The sequence below is a fragment of the Coloeus monedula genome (genome assembly GCF_965178545.1).
Source record: "Coloeus monedula genome assembly, chromosome: 4".
In the NCBI taxonomy this organism is placed as follows: domain Eukaryota; kingdom Metazoa; phylum Chordata; class Aves; order Passeriformes; family Corvidae; genus Coloeus; species Coloeus monedula.
In genome coordinates this window covers 73298752-73314300 of record NC_138784.1, presented here as the reverse complement: position 1 = coordinate 73314300, position 15549 = coordinate 73298752, and the positions used below count along the sequence as shown (strand labels likewise).

The 15549-nt window shown below is 49.4% G+C and overlaps 1 protein-coding gene across 2 annotated transcripts in view; it reads right to left on the bottom strand.

The window, feature by feature from the left end:
* Positions 1 to 5033, bottom strand: part of MKLN1 (muskelin 1) — a 93784-nt gene extending 88751 nt beyond the window's left edge. The window contains exon 1 of one of the 2 annotated variants that reach the window (XM_082280176.1): positions 4904 to 5033. In XM_082280176.1, coding sequence (XP_082136302.1) covers positions 4904 to 4998 — 95 coding nt within the window. In that variant the 5' untranslated portion in view covers positions 4999 to 5033. The remainder of the gene's footprint in view (positions 1 to 4903) is intronic. The other variant, XM_082280177.1, reaches the window with a different exon arrangement.
* Positions 5034 to 15549: the final 10516 nt, after the last annotated feature.

Sequence of the window (15549 nt, the reverse complement as noted above, 5' to 3'; positions counted from 1 at the left end):
TGCAAAAAACCTCCAAAGTCACAGTTCTACAACTCTTCCACCATTTGGGTCTGGTTTAGATGGCTTTAAACTGCTGAGATGTCAGGAGAAGACATCCTCACCTCATAAAGGGAACAGAACTTGGGCTCAGGGAACATAATATTAAAAATAAACCTTTTCATTAGTCATGACTGATCTCAGCTTGAACATGAGATTCTTCAAGACCTGGATGTATCTAGAAGGAGATTTATGAACCCCTAAGGTACAGATCTGAGTCATCAGTTTCATGTGGTTGGGGGAGAAACCGAGAATCATGTTTCACTGGCCAGAAACATTTTTTCCTGTTAAAAAAATCTCAGTGAGCACAGAAGCTGGACTTCAGGTTATTTTCCACCAGGGGTTTTTTGTTTGTTTTTGTTTGTTTAGATCTGTTGTTTCTAATCCTTATAGATTTTACCCTAAAAAGTTTGCTACATGTGTTCTCTTCACCTTCTTACTAAGGTTTGGAAGATTTGAAAACATTAAAGAGTACACTTCTTTCAGAGTAGACCACAGTACAGCAGTACATTTTATAGTCTGGTCAGGAACTTGCTGTTACATCCTCATAACTAGAAAGCAAAAAAATATTTGCATTCTCACTTTAAAAGCCTATGAGTCACTCATATTTTACATCAAAGTATCTTTCACTAAGTTTAGTTCCCTTGGTTTGATGGAAATACAGAAAACCAATGAAAAAATTATTTCAAGTGTATTTTAACAAATCAACTGGATCTTTCCCTACTCCAGGACACTTCCTAGGAAAGGCACAACAGAGTTATTCAGACTTCAGCATATGACACCGCTCAAAGCATCAAACTGGAGAAGACTGGAATTCTCTGAACAACTGAAGTTGACTGTGAAACAGGTAAAAGTGAGTTGCAGTGAAAAAGTGACACCAACTAAGAGGTTGTTAATGGCATTTAATTATCAGCTAAGAAACCATCTTAATTTATATTCTTAATAAAGACCGTAGCACAAGAAATAAACGAAATACTAATTAAAAATCCTGAAGTCAAACATAGGAAATACACTGATCCTCTACACAGCTTCCATACAGGAAAACTTGAAGGACTGAAAATTTGAGCAACAGAAACAGGATGAACCGTCCCCACAAAGGTATGCGAATAGAGTAACAAAGCAAAAAGCTCTTGTTACTCTCTGAAGTGGGATTTCAGCCGTATAAACAGTGACAGAAGGACCTGAGTGCATTACCAAATAAAAAATACCATCAGCCACGAGGCTGAGGCAGCCTCTAGAACCCACGGCCCCAGGATACAGCAATCTGGCAATAAAAAAGGGTACACGGCTGCCATCGCACAGAGCACAGCACTTCACCTCTGATTCACTTCAGGAGGAAGTTCAAACTGGAGCAGGTGTAAAAACAGGCCACTAAAAAGTCAGGACATGAAGTGCTTCTCTCAGTGTAGAGCAACAGCTTCTGGTTCTATTTCCTACCAAAAAAAACCCCAAGTTGGAGCAAGGCCTGCATTACCTTCTATAAACTGTTTATTCCCTCCTTGTCCAAAGAAGAAACTGATTGAGCTCATCGCTTCCTACAGGAGGGCAGAGGAGGGAGGGGAATAAAGTCCATCTCCCTGTCTCTGTGCATGTCAAAAGACACCAGCACTCCTTTGTGTCACTGGTGTGAAGTGACTGCCGGTGGTGGGACAATCCCTAGGCCAGTCCCAGGTATCAGAGAGCCTCCCCTGAGGCTCCATTCCTTTGGGGAGGAACCTTGGAGAGGCACGGAAAGGATCTAACAGAGCAGTCTCAGGCAATGGGCTGGGTTGGTCACTTTCCAAGTTGGATAAGCTGAAGCCTCTCAATGCACCAGTGCCTCAGCACAGGCAGAGCATCTCTGGGAACACCAGTGTTTCAACACCAAATTTCCTCTTGGATCAATTCTCTTCCCAAAGGCACAACCTCCCCTACAACACAGACTGAGCCAGCCACTATTACCAGACCAATACTTTGACTTCTACCCACAGAGTTTCTAAAATAAATATCCAAGTCAGTCTTCTTGCTGGTAGATACAAACCAACAGACAACAACTCCAGTGGTTTGAAATACAGAACTATTCCTTGGCAGACACGAAAAAGACTATCCTCACTTAATGTCTGGAAAGGTCCTTGCAAACATGCAGTAGCTGCAGCACTGGTAAAATTGCAAGAAACTGGATTCAGCACTAACTAATCCTCCAGTACCACCACCAAATGCAAGAGGAAAGACACTGACATTCAGCAGAGGAAGCTTCTCTTGTCACTGAAAGAAAAGGGGTGTTTTTCAATAGATCCTCAACTAGAGCATGACCAGAAAGGCCTTTGAAAAACACTTTTTGTTTTGCTTTGTTTAGGTTTTCTTAATTAAAAGAGAGGTTATCAGGTGATTTCAGTGTTCTGAAAAGTTTTAATGTCAGTGCGGCATCACATAAGCAGGTGAGATGTCGCTAGACATCTAATTTCTTCCTTGGTCAGCAGTGATGAAAGCTTTATATTCCACAACTTTGTTTTACATTTAAAACCATACAGCTACTTAAGACGTGTTTAAATCATGCTTAACTGACAAGCTCCTCTGCTGCTCCTCCCCCAGTACTTTTGCAACTTCCAACAACAAGCAATAAGATTTAATAAGTTGTATACTCGTTCCTACATACATGAGGGCAGAGCCTCTTTTCTCCCTCAAGGTTAAAGTGGTTTCTTTCTAGTTATGCCAGCAAACTTATTTAAACTACAGTATTACCAGAATTCCCAATGTCATAGAATCATATAGGTTGGAAAACATCCTCTAAGATTGAGTCCTTCCAGACAAGCATCATTTTGTTCTACACATTAAATACTAAGACAACTTTTAGCTCTGTGTGCATGTCCATCCCACAGGGTGTTATGATCCTGTCCCAGCCATTTTTAAGATTTCAATCTTCAGACCATCCCAAATAACCCACCCTCCCACATATTTCTTATTAAACTTTCTCTTTTTGAGAGGCTGATCTCCAGTCACAGGTCAAAGCCTCTCCTTTCCAATTCAGACTGTAGTCCAGCTCTCTCCCAGACCACGGGAATCAAAAGTTAGCAAGCAGAAACCAAAACTTCCATAGCAGACAGCACGTTAGGAGCAGCATCCCTCAGACCAAGGTCAGCACACCAGAGAACAACCCCACTGCTGGGATTACAGTGCTTAAAAGCAGATAAAATTGTTTTCACTGATGACAAGCACTTTTAAACAACATCTTAGAACAGCCAAATGCAAGGTCACGCGTCTGTAAAATACCAGCCCAGCTACAGGAATGGGAATTGTATCAGGAAAGGCATTAAGGACTTTGGGCAGCACTGCAGATGCCACGTGAACATTAATTCCTGACACGGGTCTGCAACAAAAGGGACTAATGGGAGCCTTGGAAAGGAATAGCAAGGAGAAAGACAATACTCTGTGTCTATATCGCATCACTGAGATCAATAATGGACTGTCACCCTTCCGCTCAGGGACCAACATTTTAATAAGATTTCAAAAGCCAGAAATGCCAGTACAAAGAACTACAAGACAATCAGAGACCTGAAAGAAGCACCCTAAAGTCAAGCTATTTTAACAGGAAAGGTAAAAGGGATGACTTAATTATCACCAAAGACTACCAACTACAAAAGAAACCAGTTCTTCACATCTAACAAAGACAATATACAGAAAAACAAAACAATTCGGAGTTCAGTTATAAACCCGTTTTTAGAGATTTGCTTCATTTTGGAAAGTGAAGATAATTGAGGATATTAATAATTAACAATTAAGGCAACACTGTCACTTGTTGATAGCGGGTGACTTCAGGATACATCAATCAAAGGTCAGTACATGCAGCACAATCGATGATTGGATGAGTCTCTACAGCCCATGATGACCCAGCTGTGCTGTGACCCCAGCAGTCCTCCCGAATTCCAGCACAAAGGATGACTTATCCAAAACGTGTACCAAAGACATCACGCCTAAACCACGCTGTGGTCACTCCAAACTGGACTGCCAGCAGCTAGCGGGATTCCACAGGCTGCAGCCCGATGCCTTCCAGCCAACTCTCCCACTGGGGATGGGATCAGTGGGTAGGCACAGCAGCACAAACCAACGGTTCTGCCAACCCCCAAACTCCTAAAGGCACGCGATTAGGGCAGCAGGCCACCCCTTTCCCCTAAAACCACACACAGCAGGAGACACAGCCCACCATTCCAGAGGTCAGGGGCAGGAGAGGATGTCCAGCTGCCAAAAAACACAGAACCCACAGGCACCTGATATAGGCAGGGCAGGGAAGGAGGGGCACTGACCCTTCTCCTCGTTTCACCCAGTAACTGACCAGCCTCTCCCCCACCAGCACCTGTTCTTCCCCCAAATCTGTGGTCAGCTGCTACTCCTTAAGTGCAACTTTCCTTTGCCCATGCCTCGAGCCAAAGCACCCCCTAAACCTGACCCTCCAGGTCCTCCCCACTTAACTCACCACCCTAAACCTGCAAGCCCAGACCCTCTACCCAACACAACTCCCCCCAAAAGTCTTCATCAGCCACTTTCCCAAACACACCCCCAAGTGATGGTGCCCTGTCCCTGAACCTCCAATCCTGCTGAGCAACTCCAGCCCACAAAGACACCAAGTGCCGCTGTACACAAACGCAACCCCCCCAAACCCTGCTGTAGAGATCCCTCTCACACACAGCCCCCCAAAATCTGCTGCACAGAGCCCTCTCACACACAGAACGCCGCTCACACACAGCTCCGGTCCCACTCCCCCCCGCCGCGGCCTCCCCGCGCAGGCCTCAGCGCGGGGCCCGCGCAGGCCCCATACAGGCCCGGCCGCCCGGCCACCCCCAGACCCGAGCCCGGAGGCCGCTGCAGGCGCGGCGCAGGGCTCGGCACTCACTCGGGCAGGTAGGTGGAGGAGAAGCTGCTCCAGCGGTGCAGGCTGTAACCCAGCACACGGCTCTCAACGCCCGCCGGACCCGCCGCCGCCGCCATCTTGTTGTCAGCAGCGGCCCCGGCAGCGACCGCGGGGGGCGGGGCCAAGCTCTTAAAGGGGCCGCGCTCTTAAAGGGGCCGCGCTCTTAAAGGGGCCGCGCCGGCGGGGGTGGGGACGGCCTGAGGGGGCTCAGGGGGCGGCTGAGGGGGTGTCCCGTGGGGCTGAGGGGATGTCCCGTGGGGCTGAGAGGATGTCCCGTGGGGCTGAGAGGTTCGGACGCTGCCCCTGGGGCTGAGGGGTCCAGGGGGTGTCGCACGGGGCTCTGATGGGCTGTGGGTCTGAGGGGATGCCCTGAGGGGTTCAGAGAATGCCCCATGGAGCTCGAGGGGTGCCCTGAGGGGATGCCCTGAGGGGCTGTGGGTCTGAGGGGATGCCCTGAGGGGCTCAAGGGATGCCTCAAGGGTTTGAAGTGAGGTGAGAAGTTTGGGTAATGCACTGTGGGGATGAGGGGCTCAGGGGGTGCCCCGTGTGCCTCAAGGGGAATGCCCTGAGGGGCTCATGGAGTGTTGATTACCAAAGGAAATGCTCCTTTCTGGCGCCACACAGGCGGGTGATTGGGAAAGGGATCTAGAAAAAACCCAGGGAGGTTTGATCCCACCCTGGCTTCTGGAATTATAAAATTTTTAAGGTTGGAAAAGACGTTCAAGATCATTAAGTCCAACCACCAGCCCAGCGCCGACAGAACCAGCACATAAGATGGGGATTATTTGACACATTTATCTCTCTGAGGTTGGTGTAGGGCTTTTCCTGGAGAATGGAGATGTGTTCACCCAGGGCTCCCACCAAAGCAAGGGTGAAGCTTGGGACAGCCCTGGGGGAGCTCTGGGCTACTTGAGAAAGCAGGGGAGATATTTCAAGACTAGGGGGAGGAAAAAAAAAGCCAAACCAATAAACCGCTGTCTGTTGGAAATGACAGATTGGAGAGATATTATGAGGCAGGACAGCAGGATGCCTGGCTAGATTAAATTAGCACAAGGGTTCTTTTATTTTTTTTCCTCTTTATTTTAGGAAAGCGAGTGAGAATGTGGCAGCAAAATCTGCCTGCGGATGAAAAACTCGCTCAGCAGCCTTGAAGGCTGAACATCAACTGGGTGTTTCAAAAGTGAGGGGGAGCAGAAAACACTTCATCTCAAGACCCATTCCCAGAGGGGGTTCACTGTGTTTTCACTGGTATCAAAGCCACACGGCTCGGCAACAGCACAACAAAATCCATGGATGAGGCACAAACATCCACATCTCCCTCTGCTGCTGCACTAACGAGGCCTTTTGAAGTTTGTGGCCTTCCCGTGGCACTTCAGACTTCACTTATCCCAGCTCCTGCCTGCAGGCATCCCCCTCCCAAAATTACCACAGGAGTAATAAAACGAGTACTTTACTAATAATGTACTCCCAACCCCAGAGAAAGAGATGCCACCTCAGTGTTCAGAACCTCGCTAACAACCAGCCCAAGAGGAGCGATGCCATGTGAAACCTGTGACCTCTGAATATGAAATTTAGGGGATTGAGAGTAGGGGTAACAACACTGCAGCAGCCAGGAGGAGGAGGAGAAGGAGGAAGAGCCAGCAACTCACTGCTGCACAGTGAAACCACCCCAGGATTTCTCTGCCCAGTATCCTGTTACCACTTGAATCAAGACCTGGATGCCAAGCCAGCGTATTTTTAGCACATTTTGGACTTAAAGTGAAGGGAATGCTGGTGAAATATGCAGTACTGACAGCCCTGGAAAATCTTTATTCATCTGCAGCACAGGCGGCAGGGAAGGCTGTGAGGAAGCAGAGCAATCCAAAGCTGCAAACCGAGCCCCCTGGTCCCTCCAGCACAGCCTGCCCAGTCCTGTGCAGCTACCAGTGACTGCTGGAAAAGAGCCTTTTTCCCCCACTCTGAGTGGACAGAGCATGGTGGGGAGGAGCATGATGTGCAGGGCAGTGTTGTGCTGCAGATTTGGACAGCCTGCAGCTTCCAGGTGAGCTCTCTGTGTCCCAACCAGGGCAGCTGCTGGAGCCCAGCTGGTGACAGGGCCATAGAAGAGGGGGAGAAAACTCAGAAACACAAGTATTTGAACCCCACTGTGCTGGTCCAGGCCTGTGCTGTGCTTGCTGTGCCAATGTAACACGGGATCTGTGGAATCTGGAGAGCCCAATGGCACCAACGTGCCCCATCCTGCCTCCAGCAGTGACTGAGACCCATTGCTCCAGGGAAGAACCACAAAGAGGGCACATGTACATAGAATCACAGGATCACTAAGGTTGAAAAAGACCTCCAACATCATCAAGTCCAACCATTAACACAGCAGTGCCAAACCCACCACTAAACTATGTCCCCAAGTGCCACATCTACATGATTTTTGAACACTTAGAGGGATGGTGATTCCACCACTACCCGGAGCAGCCTGTTCCAGTGCTTGACAACACTTTCAGCGAAGAAATTTTCCCTAATGTCCAATCTAAAGCTCCCCTGGGACAAGTTGAGGCCGTTTTTTCTCATCCTATTGCTGGGTGCACCCTCCTGTCAGGGACTTGTAAAGAGTGAGAAGTTCCCCTCTGAGCCTCCTTTTCTCCATGCTGAGTCCCCCAGCTCCCTCAGCTGCTCCTCATCAGACTTGTGCTCCAGGCCCCTCACCAGCTTCCTTGTCCATATGAAGCAAACCACGTGCAGAGTTTTCCTGCTTCTGCCCCCCTCACTTGGGACCTCACTGCAACCCTCCAGCACGTTTTGGTGCCTCCCAGCCCAGAGCTGCCTGGGTGGATCCATGCTGCCTGTGGCTGGCTGCTCTCTGAGGATGGGGCCGCAGAGGGGAAGTAAGAGCTTTCCTAGCAGCAGAAAGGTCCCTTTGGCGTTCAGGGACCAGCCTGCCAGAGAGCTTGGATGTCCCTGGACGTGTGCCTTGGACAGTAGCTGGAGTTGCTGGGAAAGGCCAAGGTGACCACAAGAGATGTTCCCCACATCTCTTTGCCAGGAGGATGCACACACAGCATTCACGTGCTTGTCCATCAGCAAGCTGGAACTCCAAACACAGGAAACTCGGGGATTTGACAATTGTTTGTGTCAGCCTCGAGACAAATATCTCATCCCCCCCCCCCATCAGGAACTCGCTCCTCTACTGCGCGTGTGTTTCGAGTTTCCTCATGCAAAACCTCGCGTGGGCGTTTGGATATGTAATGAGCACATAGTTCAGGATGAAAACAAGTTGCGTGGAAGAGCCAAGTAACGCCAGAAAAATGAAAGCAATACAAACAACAACATGGCACGCAGCCATACCAGCCAGCTCGTGGGCCAGCCGGATCTCACGTCCTCCCCAGAGCTGCAGAGCTGATCAGCTGTTGGAAAAAGAGACCTTTAAAGACAAGCGAGAGAGGAAATAGCATTGGCAGCACAGGCCGCTGCATGTTTCCTTCCAAAGCAGGACAGAGCCAAGGACATTAGGCAGAGCTGTAACATTTGGGGTCTTGTTGCTCAGCCGTGGAGCAAGGCAGAAACCTCAAGTGGGCTGCAGTTGTGTAAACTCCTATTGTGTAGGGAGCGGAAGCGGAGCGCTGGCCTGGCGGGGTATTGTCCTACCAGATTTTGGCGATGCTCACCTAACCAAGCTCCTCCTGCAAGGCAAGGGCCTCGTTTAACTCAGACATGGTGCAAAGAGAATAAAACCTCCTGCCTGCGCCAGACCCAGGCTAAGAGCTTCCTCCCAAACCAAACACCTGCTGCCTCCCACAGCACCTTCAAAGAAAAATGTCTCTAACCTGTGGGCAAGGCTGGAGCACAACCAGGGGGAGTTCCAAAAACTCCTCAAACTGGCCTCACTCATCTTCATCTCTCATTTTGATGACACGATGGAAAAAAGTGGCAAAACTCGTTGAGACCCATTTCCTGTGGGGCTGCCGTGCACATCCACACTGAAAAGGGATGAGAACAAGCCTCAAAACCAGATGATTTTTTATTTCTCTCTTTAGAGAGAGGGATCATCTGTGCCTCCTTACAGTGCAGTAAAACAATACCTCCTTCAGTGTAATAAAATACCCCTTCTGATCTAGGCCCTGATCCAAGCATCTGCTCCTGGGCTAAACACTCCAATACCTGCTTGAGTCCTCTTCACTGCCTCTTGCAGCATCCATCCTTTGGTTGAAGGCTTAAATCAGTGAAAGACCTCTCTGACAATCCAGAAGATTGAAAGGGCCCAAAATGCCAGCGCCTCCATGCACACATTGGCATAATTCTCTGCATAAAAGCCAGCTCTAAAAGGCTTGTTTTGCAAAGCACAAGTGTGCATTTTTTTCGAATCAAGGTCAGTAACTCAGCTTCATTCACCAGTCTCCAGCTGCAAAACACCATGCCCCAGACAATGGAGGAGAGTGTATCTGAGTCAGAAGATGCCTTTTAAGGGGTGCAAATGGCTCCGAGCCACACTGGGGAAAGAAGATCTCCTTGGTACCCTTGCGTGCTCAGCCCTGTCTGAACTGAAATAGGGCACCTGAGGGCAGGGAAAGGACAGTGAGGTGGGAATGGTGGCACAAATCACGCTCATGCTCTCCATCCTTTGGTAAAATCACAGAATGGTTTGGGTTGGAAGGGACCTTAAAGATCATTTAGTCCCAACCTCACCTGCCATGAACAGGGATACTTTCCACTTGGCCTTGGACACTGCCAGGGTTGGGTCATGCACATCCTCCCACTGGTGTTCCAGTGTCTCGCCACCCTCACAGTAAATAATTTTTTCCTAATATCTAACCTAATTTTTCCCTCTTTCACTTTGTGCCCATTACTCCTTGTCGTATCACTACAATTCCTCATGAAGGGTCCCTCTCCAGCTTCCCTGTAGGCCCCGTTTGGATACTGGAAGCTTGCTATGAGATCTCCACACAACCTTCTCTTCTCCAGGCTGAACAGCCCCAGCTTTCTCAGCCTGTCTTCCTAAGGGAGATGTTGCAGTGCTCTTACCAACTCTGTGGCCCTCCTCTGGACTTTGCTCCAACAATAGCACATCCTTCTTTTTTCGGAAAATGCAGCTTTCCGATGTCACCTCCATGCCACCCTCTCCGTGCCCACCAGTGTGACGCGCCACCACACTCAGCTCTGCTCCACAATACAGCACTTGTAGGAAGCAGACGAGACGCTCCCAGCTGTGCCTCAGGCTAAAAATATTTACTCATCTCTTCCCCCCCAGGCAGGTGTGCTCATCCCAGGCAGGGCTGCTCCCACATGGATGTGCTTCCACACCAGGCACACGCTGCTTATTGTACGCTGCAGAGCTCTGGGGTGTTGTGATGATTCCTCTGAATCACCCAAAGAGAGCTCTGTCCTGTGTTTCAGATGCAAAATGTGCCTTGGAATTCAATAGTTGCTGTAGTGCCTAATTACAGATTTTACTTAGTCACAATGGCTAGAGCTCTTGTTATTTGACTCGGACTCCTTCTGTTGCTTTATTTTATAGACCTTTTTGCTGAATGTTTTCTCCCTGCATTAGAAATAGTGTATTGTAGCATTTTCTCCCTCCAAAGATATCCCAAATTCGTGGAGCACTGGTCATCAAATTGATAGTAGTGAGCTTGCAGCCCTCTTTCTGTCATGGTGTTCCACAATACACATCAAAGTCGGCTCAAATAACAGCAGCAAAACATTTCCCAGGATCCAGGAACTCTTGAGCACTGATCCTGGCAACACTGCTGTCTGTGGTTTGGAGACAACTCACGCAGTCTGCTTGGGGCATCCGCACCTTCCCTGGGCACTGTGGAGAAGGTGGACTCCTTGGGTGCTCTTCCCAGAGGATGATTCAGCCCACCACAATTGGACACGTCTTGTGTGAAGCTGAATCACTCTCCTGAGGTGCTGGTCTGTTTATGCACATTCTAGAAGGGCTCACTTTATTGCAGATGGCTGAGAAGGGTAAGACAAGCCCCATGCTCTGCATTCCTCCTCCAAACCGGAGGAGTTCAAGTGGAGTTGACTGGAGGATCACGGCCCACCTATAGTGCTGTGTTCAACTCTGGAGCCCCCAACATAAGAAGAACATGGAGCGGTTGGAGCAAGTCCAGAGGAGGCCACAAAGATGCTCCAAGGGCTGGAGCAACTCTGTCCTGGACACAGGCTGGGAGAGCTGGCGGTGTTCACCTGGAGAAGACAAGGCTCTGGGGACACATTAGAGCTCCTTCCAGTGCCTAAAGGGGCACCAGGAGAGCTGGAGAGGGACTTGGGACAAAAGCATGGGGTGACAGGACAGAGGGGAATGACTTCACACTGTCAGAGGGCAGGGTTAGGTGGGATATTGGGAAGGAATTCTTCCTTGTGAGGGTGGTGAGACCCTGGCACAGGTTGCCCAGAGAAGCTGTGGTTGCCCCATCCCTGGAAGTGTCCAAGAAGAGGCTGGACAGGGCTTGGAGCAACCCAGTGGAAGGTGTCCCTGCCCATGGTAAGGGAGTTGGAATGAGATGATCTTCAAGGTCTCTTCAACTAAAACCATTCTCTGATTTAGGTGCAGGGATGTTCTCTACCCTACATGACAGGATTGGTCTTTCCCCTATTAACCTCTTTTTGTGCCTGTGTTTCTTCATCAGGAGAACAAAGCTAAGTACTTAATTGCCTACTTTCTAAGGAGTCAGGCAGGATAATTAACTAATATTTGGGTAATGTGTCGTAGGGTAGGAGTGCTAAGTAGTGTTCTGTCAGCAGCACAGTGGGAAATGAAGGACTCAATCTTGTTTTTCAGCCGGGAATGTCACGGTCTCCCCGAAGTCCATTGTTCCCATTGACTGGTTTGCTGAGGGCAGGGAACTTGGGCAAAGTGTTTAAAGGGAGAGGAAGCCAGGGACAGTAGAGAGCTGTTGGTGGTCCACAAGAACTGTCAGAAAAACTGGTGAATTTTGGAAAGAGAAAACTGCCAATGAAGCCAAAAGCAGGAAATATGCCTGGGGCTGCACAGAAAATCCTTACATTTGTAAGTGTGGTGTAAATATTCAACAGCAACATCCTCTGAGTAACAAAAGTGCATCAGAGAAACTTTTCTTGCACTGCACTTACTGCACATAGGCAACACAGTGGGAATCGTGGTACAGGCACCCATCTAACTCGCCCTGGGGACTGAAGCAGATGCAGCCCAACAGAGATTTCACATCTTTAATTTTTATTACTCTGCAAATTACGTTATGGATGAACTTCAAGCCCTCCTCATGTTCACTGATCATAATTGATGAGATTTCAATCGCACCTCCTTGAAGTTAAACATCTGAGAGACACTTTGGTTAATAGCTTGCCTTTCAGAGCAGTGCATTAGTTCTCTTGTGCTCCTGTCTGCTTAATTTAGAGCAAGTGGCCAAGAGTGGTGCAATTAAGGAAGCAGGAATCTTGGGCTGAAGCTCTCCATGCTTTCAAATGACCAGCAGACCCCTCAGCGCCAACTTGTTTTTCACTGTAGCTGGAACAACACTTTCCATGACTCACTACTAATTGTGCTCTGCACTTGCAAACAAAGGTTTTTAGCCTATTCTTATTTTATATGAAAATTATAAAATTCAGTGCTCTCCCAGTGCCCTCCTCGAGTGTTCTGTCCCACCTCTGCAAGTCTGACTCTTGCCACGCCATTCCAGGGAGGCACATTCTCCCCCTGCCTCTCTTCTACACAGCCCAAGGTTTCTCACTCTCTTTAGTTATTTTCTCTTCCTGAGGACAGTCTCATACTTTGATCTGTGCAGAAGTTGACTTTTTTAGTGAGGCTGTTGGGCTCTCCCTATTTACTGTGGAGCGTCCAGCCACAGGCCACATGGAGATGATCCATCCCTTTTCCCTGGAGTTGCTGAGCCAGCTGCAGACCATCTCAGCAGCTTCTGCCAACTGCTCTGCATCCTGTGCAGACATCTCACTCGGGATCTGCACAGCCAGGAATAGGGAGAGGAAAAGCCACGGATAACCTGGAACTGATCCTCTCCACCGCAGGCATTCTCTGATCTTTGGCACAAAGATCCATAAGGAGCAGTAAGGCCTGACCTTTGGAAAAAGAAATCATCCTTTCACTTCCCCAGCCTGATGAAATGCAATTATATGGCCACGCACATGAAACATCCACATGCCAAACCCACCAACCCATCCCAGCACTCCCTGGGGAGAGGTTGTGCCCAGTCTCCAAAGTCTCTGAAAAGCTGTTTTATTCCAGAGCATTGCTTCCTGTTGTGTCTGCTCCTGCTTTTGTAGGTGGAAATACTGGCAGCAGTTCTGGGAAGGGCAGGGCTTAGGGAAGAACATGTCTGTTCACCAAGGCCACCCTTCGTGGCCTTAGATGCTCCACTTAAGACCCTCTTTGGCACTCAGGCACAAGTGGAAAATAAGTGGAACACACTGCTCCCATGAAGAGAGATGAATTTTTCTTCCACTTAGGAGAGAAATAATATTCTGTGGAGGAATAAGCATTTTCACTCAGTGCAAGTCATTCAGGGATCTCAAGCTGCATTTTACTGTTGCCCCAGCAGCAAATCCACCCAAACAGACTCCTTTGTTCTGTCCAGACCTCAATCTTACTCCCACCAAAAGGCTTTTGGGAGGGGCTGGGGTGACACATGGTCTGGGGCTGTTTTTATCTACAGATCCAGAAGTTCTCAGTCCATTGCAGGACAGTGCTTCCATTTTTTCAGGAAGAAAGGAGAGCCACATACCCAGCGGGAGACTTGTTTCTTCCCAGGCTCAGCTTGTCCCACCCCATCAGAAGCAATTTCCCAGGAGCTGCAGACAGGCACGGACCGAGGCCTGAGCCCATCCATGCTCTGCTGGTCGCTGAGGTTACATAGGTTTGCAATCTGCTTCCTGGGAAAAGCAGGGAGGCAATGGTCCTACTGCTGGAGGCTTGGGATGGACTCATGCTTACAGGCAGTCTTCTGTGTGGGCTTGGCAGGCAGAGCTCAGAGGTTTGTGGGATGTGGGAGTGCCATCCCTGCTACTTTTCCGACCTGCTCCCACATCCGAGGATTGACTGTAGGGCTCAGGGGCCTCCCCACATTGCTGAGAATGAGGAGTCCCTCTCCAGAGATGTCAGAAGAGGATATACAACCCAAAGTCAGAGAAGAGAGGCAGGAGTATGACCCAAATCACCACATCCTTCAACATGAGCACCTGGAAAAGCACAGTCCAGAGAGTATCAGCCCAACATGTGCTGGAATAAAACACGCTCCCTCCTAACCTTGTCCAGCACAGGTTTTCCCTTGCTGGTTTAGACTGGGACTAAGAACAACATTCAGGTTGTGTCCTGAAGTGGTGCTGCATGCTGCAAGCCAGGCAGATCCCAGTTTCTCCTGGTTCTGGTGTAACAGGGGGAACACCACAAGGCAGGTGTTCTTCTGCTAAGTGCCAAGACTTCTTCAGTCTTGGCACTTAGCAGGGGACTTCACTTTCTGCACAGGTCATCCCACATTACCTGCTGATGTACTCCTGTTTGCCCTGACTTAGCTGTGGAAATTCAAGCTCCTTGGTCACTGCAGGTGGTGAAGGAGTTTGCTCTGCATAAGCCCCAGGTTAAGAGCCTTTGTGCAGACACCTTGTTCCTGGGATTTGTCTCAATGGGACCTAAGTCTGGCTGTGTCCTTCTGCAAGGTGAGGCCCTGATCCCATGGGAGCCCTCCAGCTCACCCTCTTTTTCTTCCCTGAGACCCTTGGTTCTGCCCTTTGCCTTGAATCCAGTCATCTTCATCAAAGATGGGGAATTTGGCTCCATGCAAAACTAGAAGAAGCTCAAGACTGCGTTGTAACCTCATGGAATATGTCCCTACACATACCCCAAAACTACAGATTTGTTCATGATTCCCAGCTCCCTGTTTGTCCTGGATGTCTGGGGAGCACTTATCACCCATGAGAGCTGCAGAGCCCTAAAAATGAGCCGTGGGGAGGCAGAACAGCCCTGCCTCCTCCAGCAGGACAGCAGCAGCAGCAATGGCTCCCCCTGGGAATACACAGCTCTGAGGGTAAAAATAGCAGCTCTGGAAATGGAAAAGGGCAAAGCAAGCAGGTCTGCATGAGAAAAGGGAAGGTGGAGCGATGAGCAACAACACACTTCTGTGCTGGGGGTTGACCCTACAGAGCAGTTAGGGGGCACTGAGGCTCAAGAAGTACCAGAGACACAGGTCTGTCTCTGGAGGACGAGGGCTGGAAAATGTGTCCCTGCTCTGTCTCGTTGCCTGGGCAGTGCTGGAGGGGATGGCCACAAAAACCACATTCCCAGGCATGCTCTGAGCCCTGTGCAAGGCTTTCTCCTCACAGCACCAGCCCCACTGAGCTCCTCCCCAGCTTCTACATGTGTTCTTCAGTGCTGACCCCATCCCATGAACTGATGGAGATCACGGCACTGGGCAGATTGGAGGTGCCAAACCTGCCCACAGTGGGTGCTGAAGTGCCTCATGTCATTCAAGCCATTCACTGGTGCAGCCTGCTTAGACCTCAGCTTCCCCTGCTGCCAGCGAGCAGCAGTCATTGCTTTGTGGGCATCCAGAGTGTGTGGCTGAATGTGGAAGCAGCGAGCGGCTAAAAAGAAGGTAGTTCCAAGGAAAGGCTACTGTGTGGTAAGCAAGGACAGCGTGTTCTCC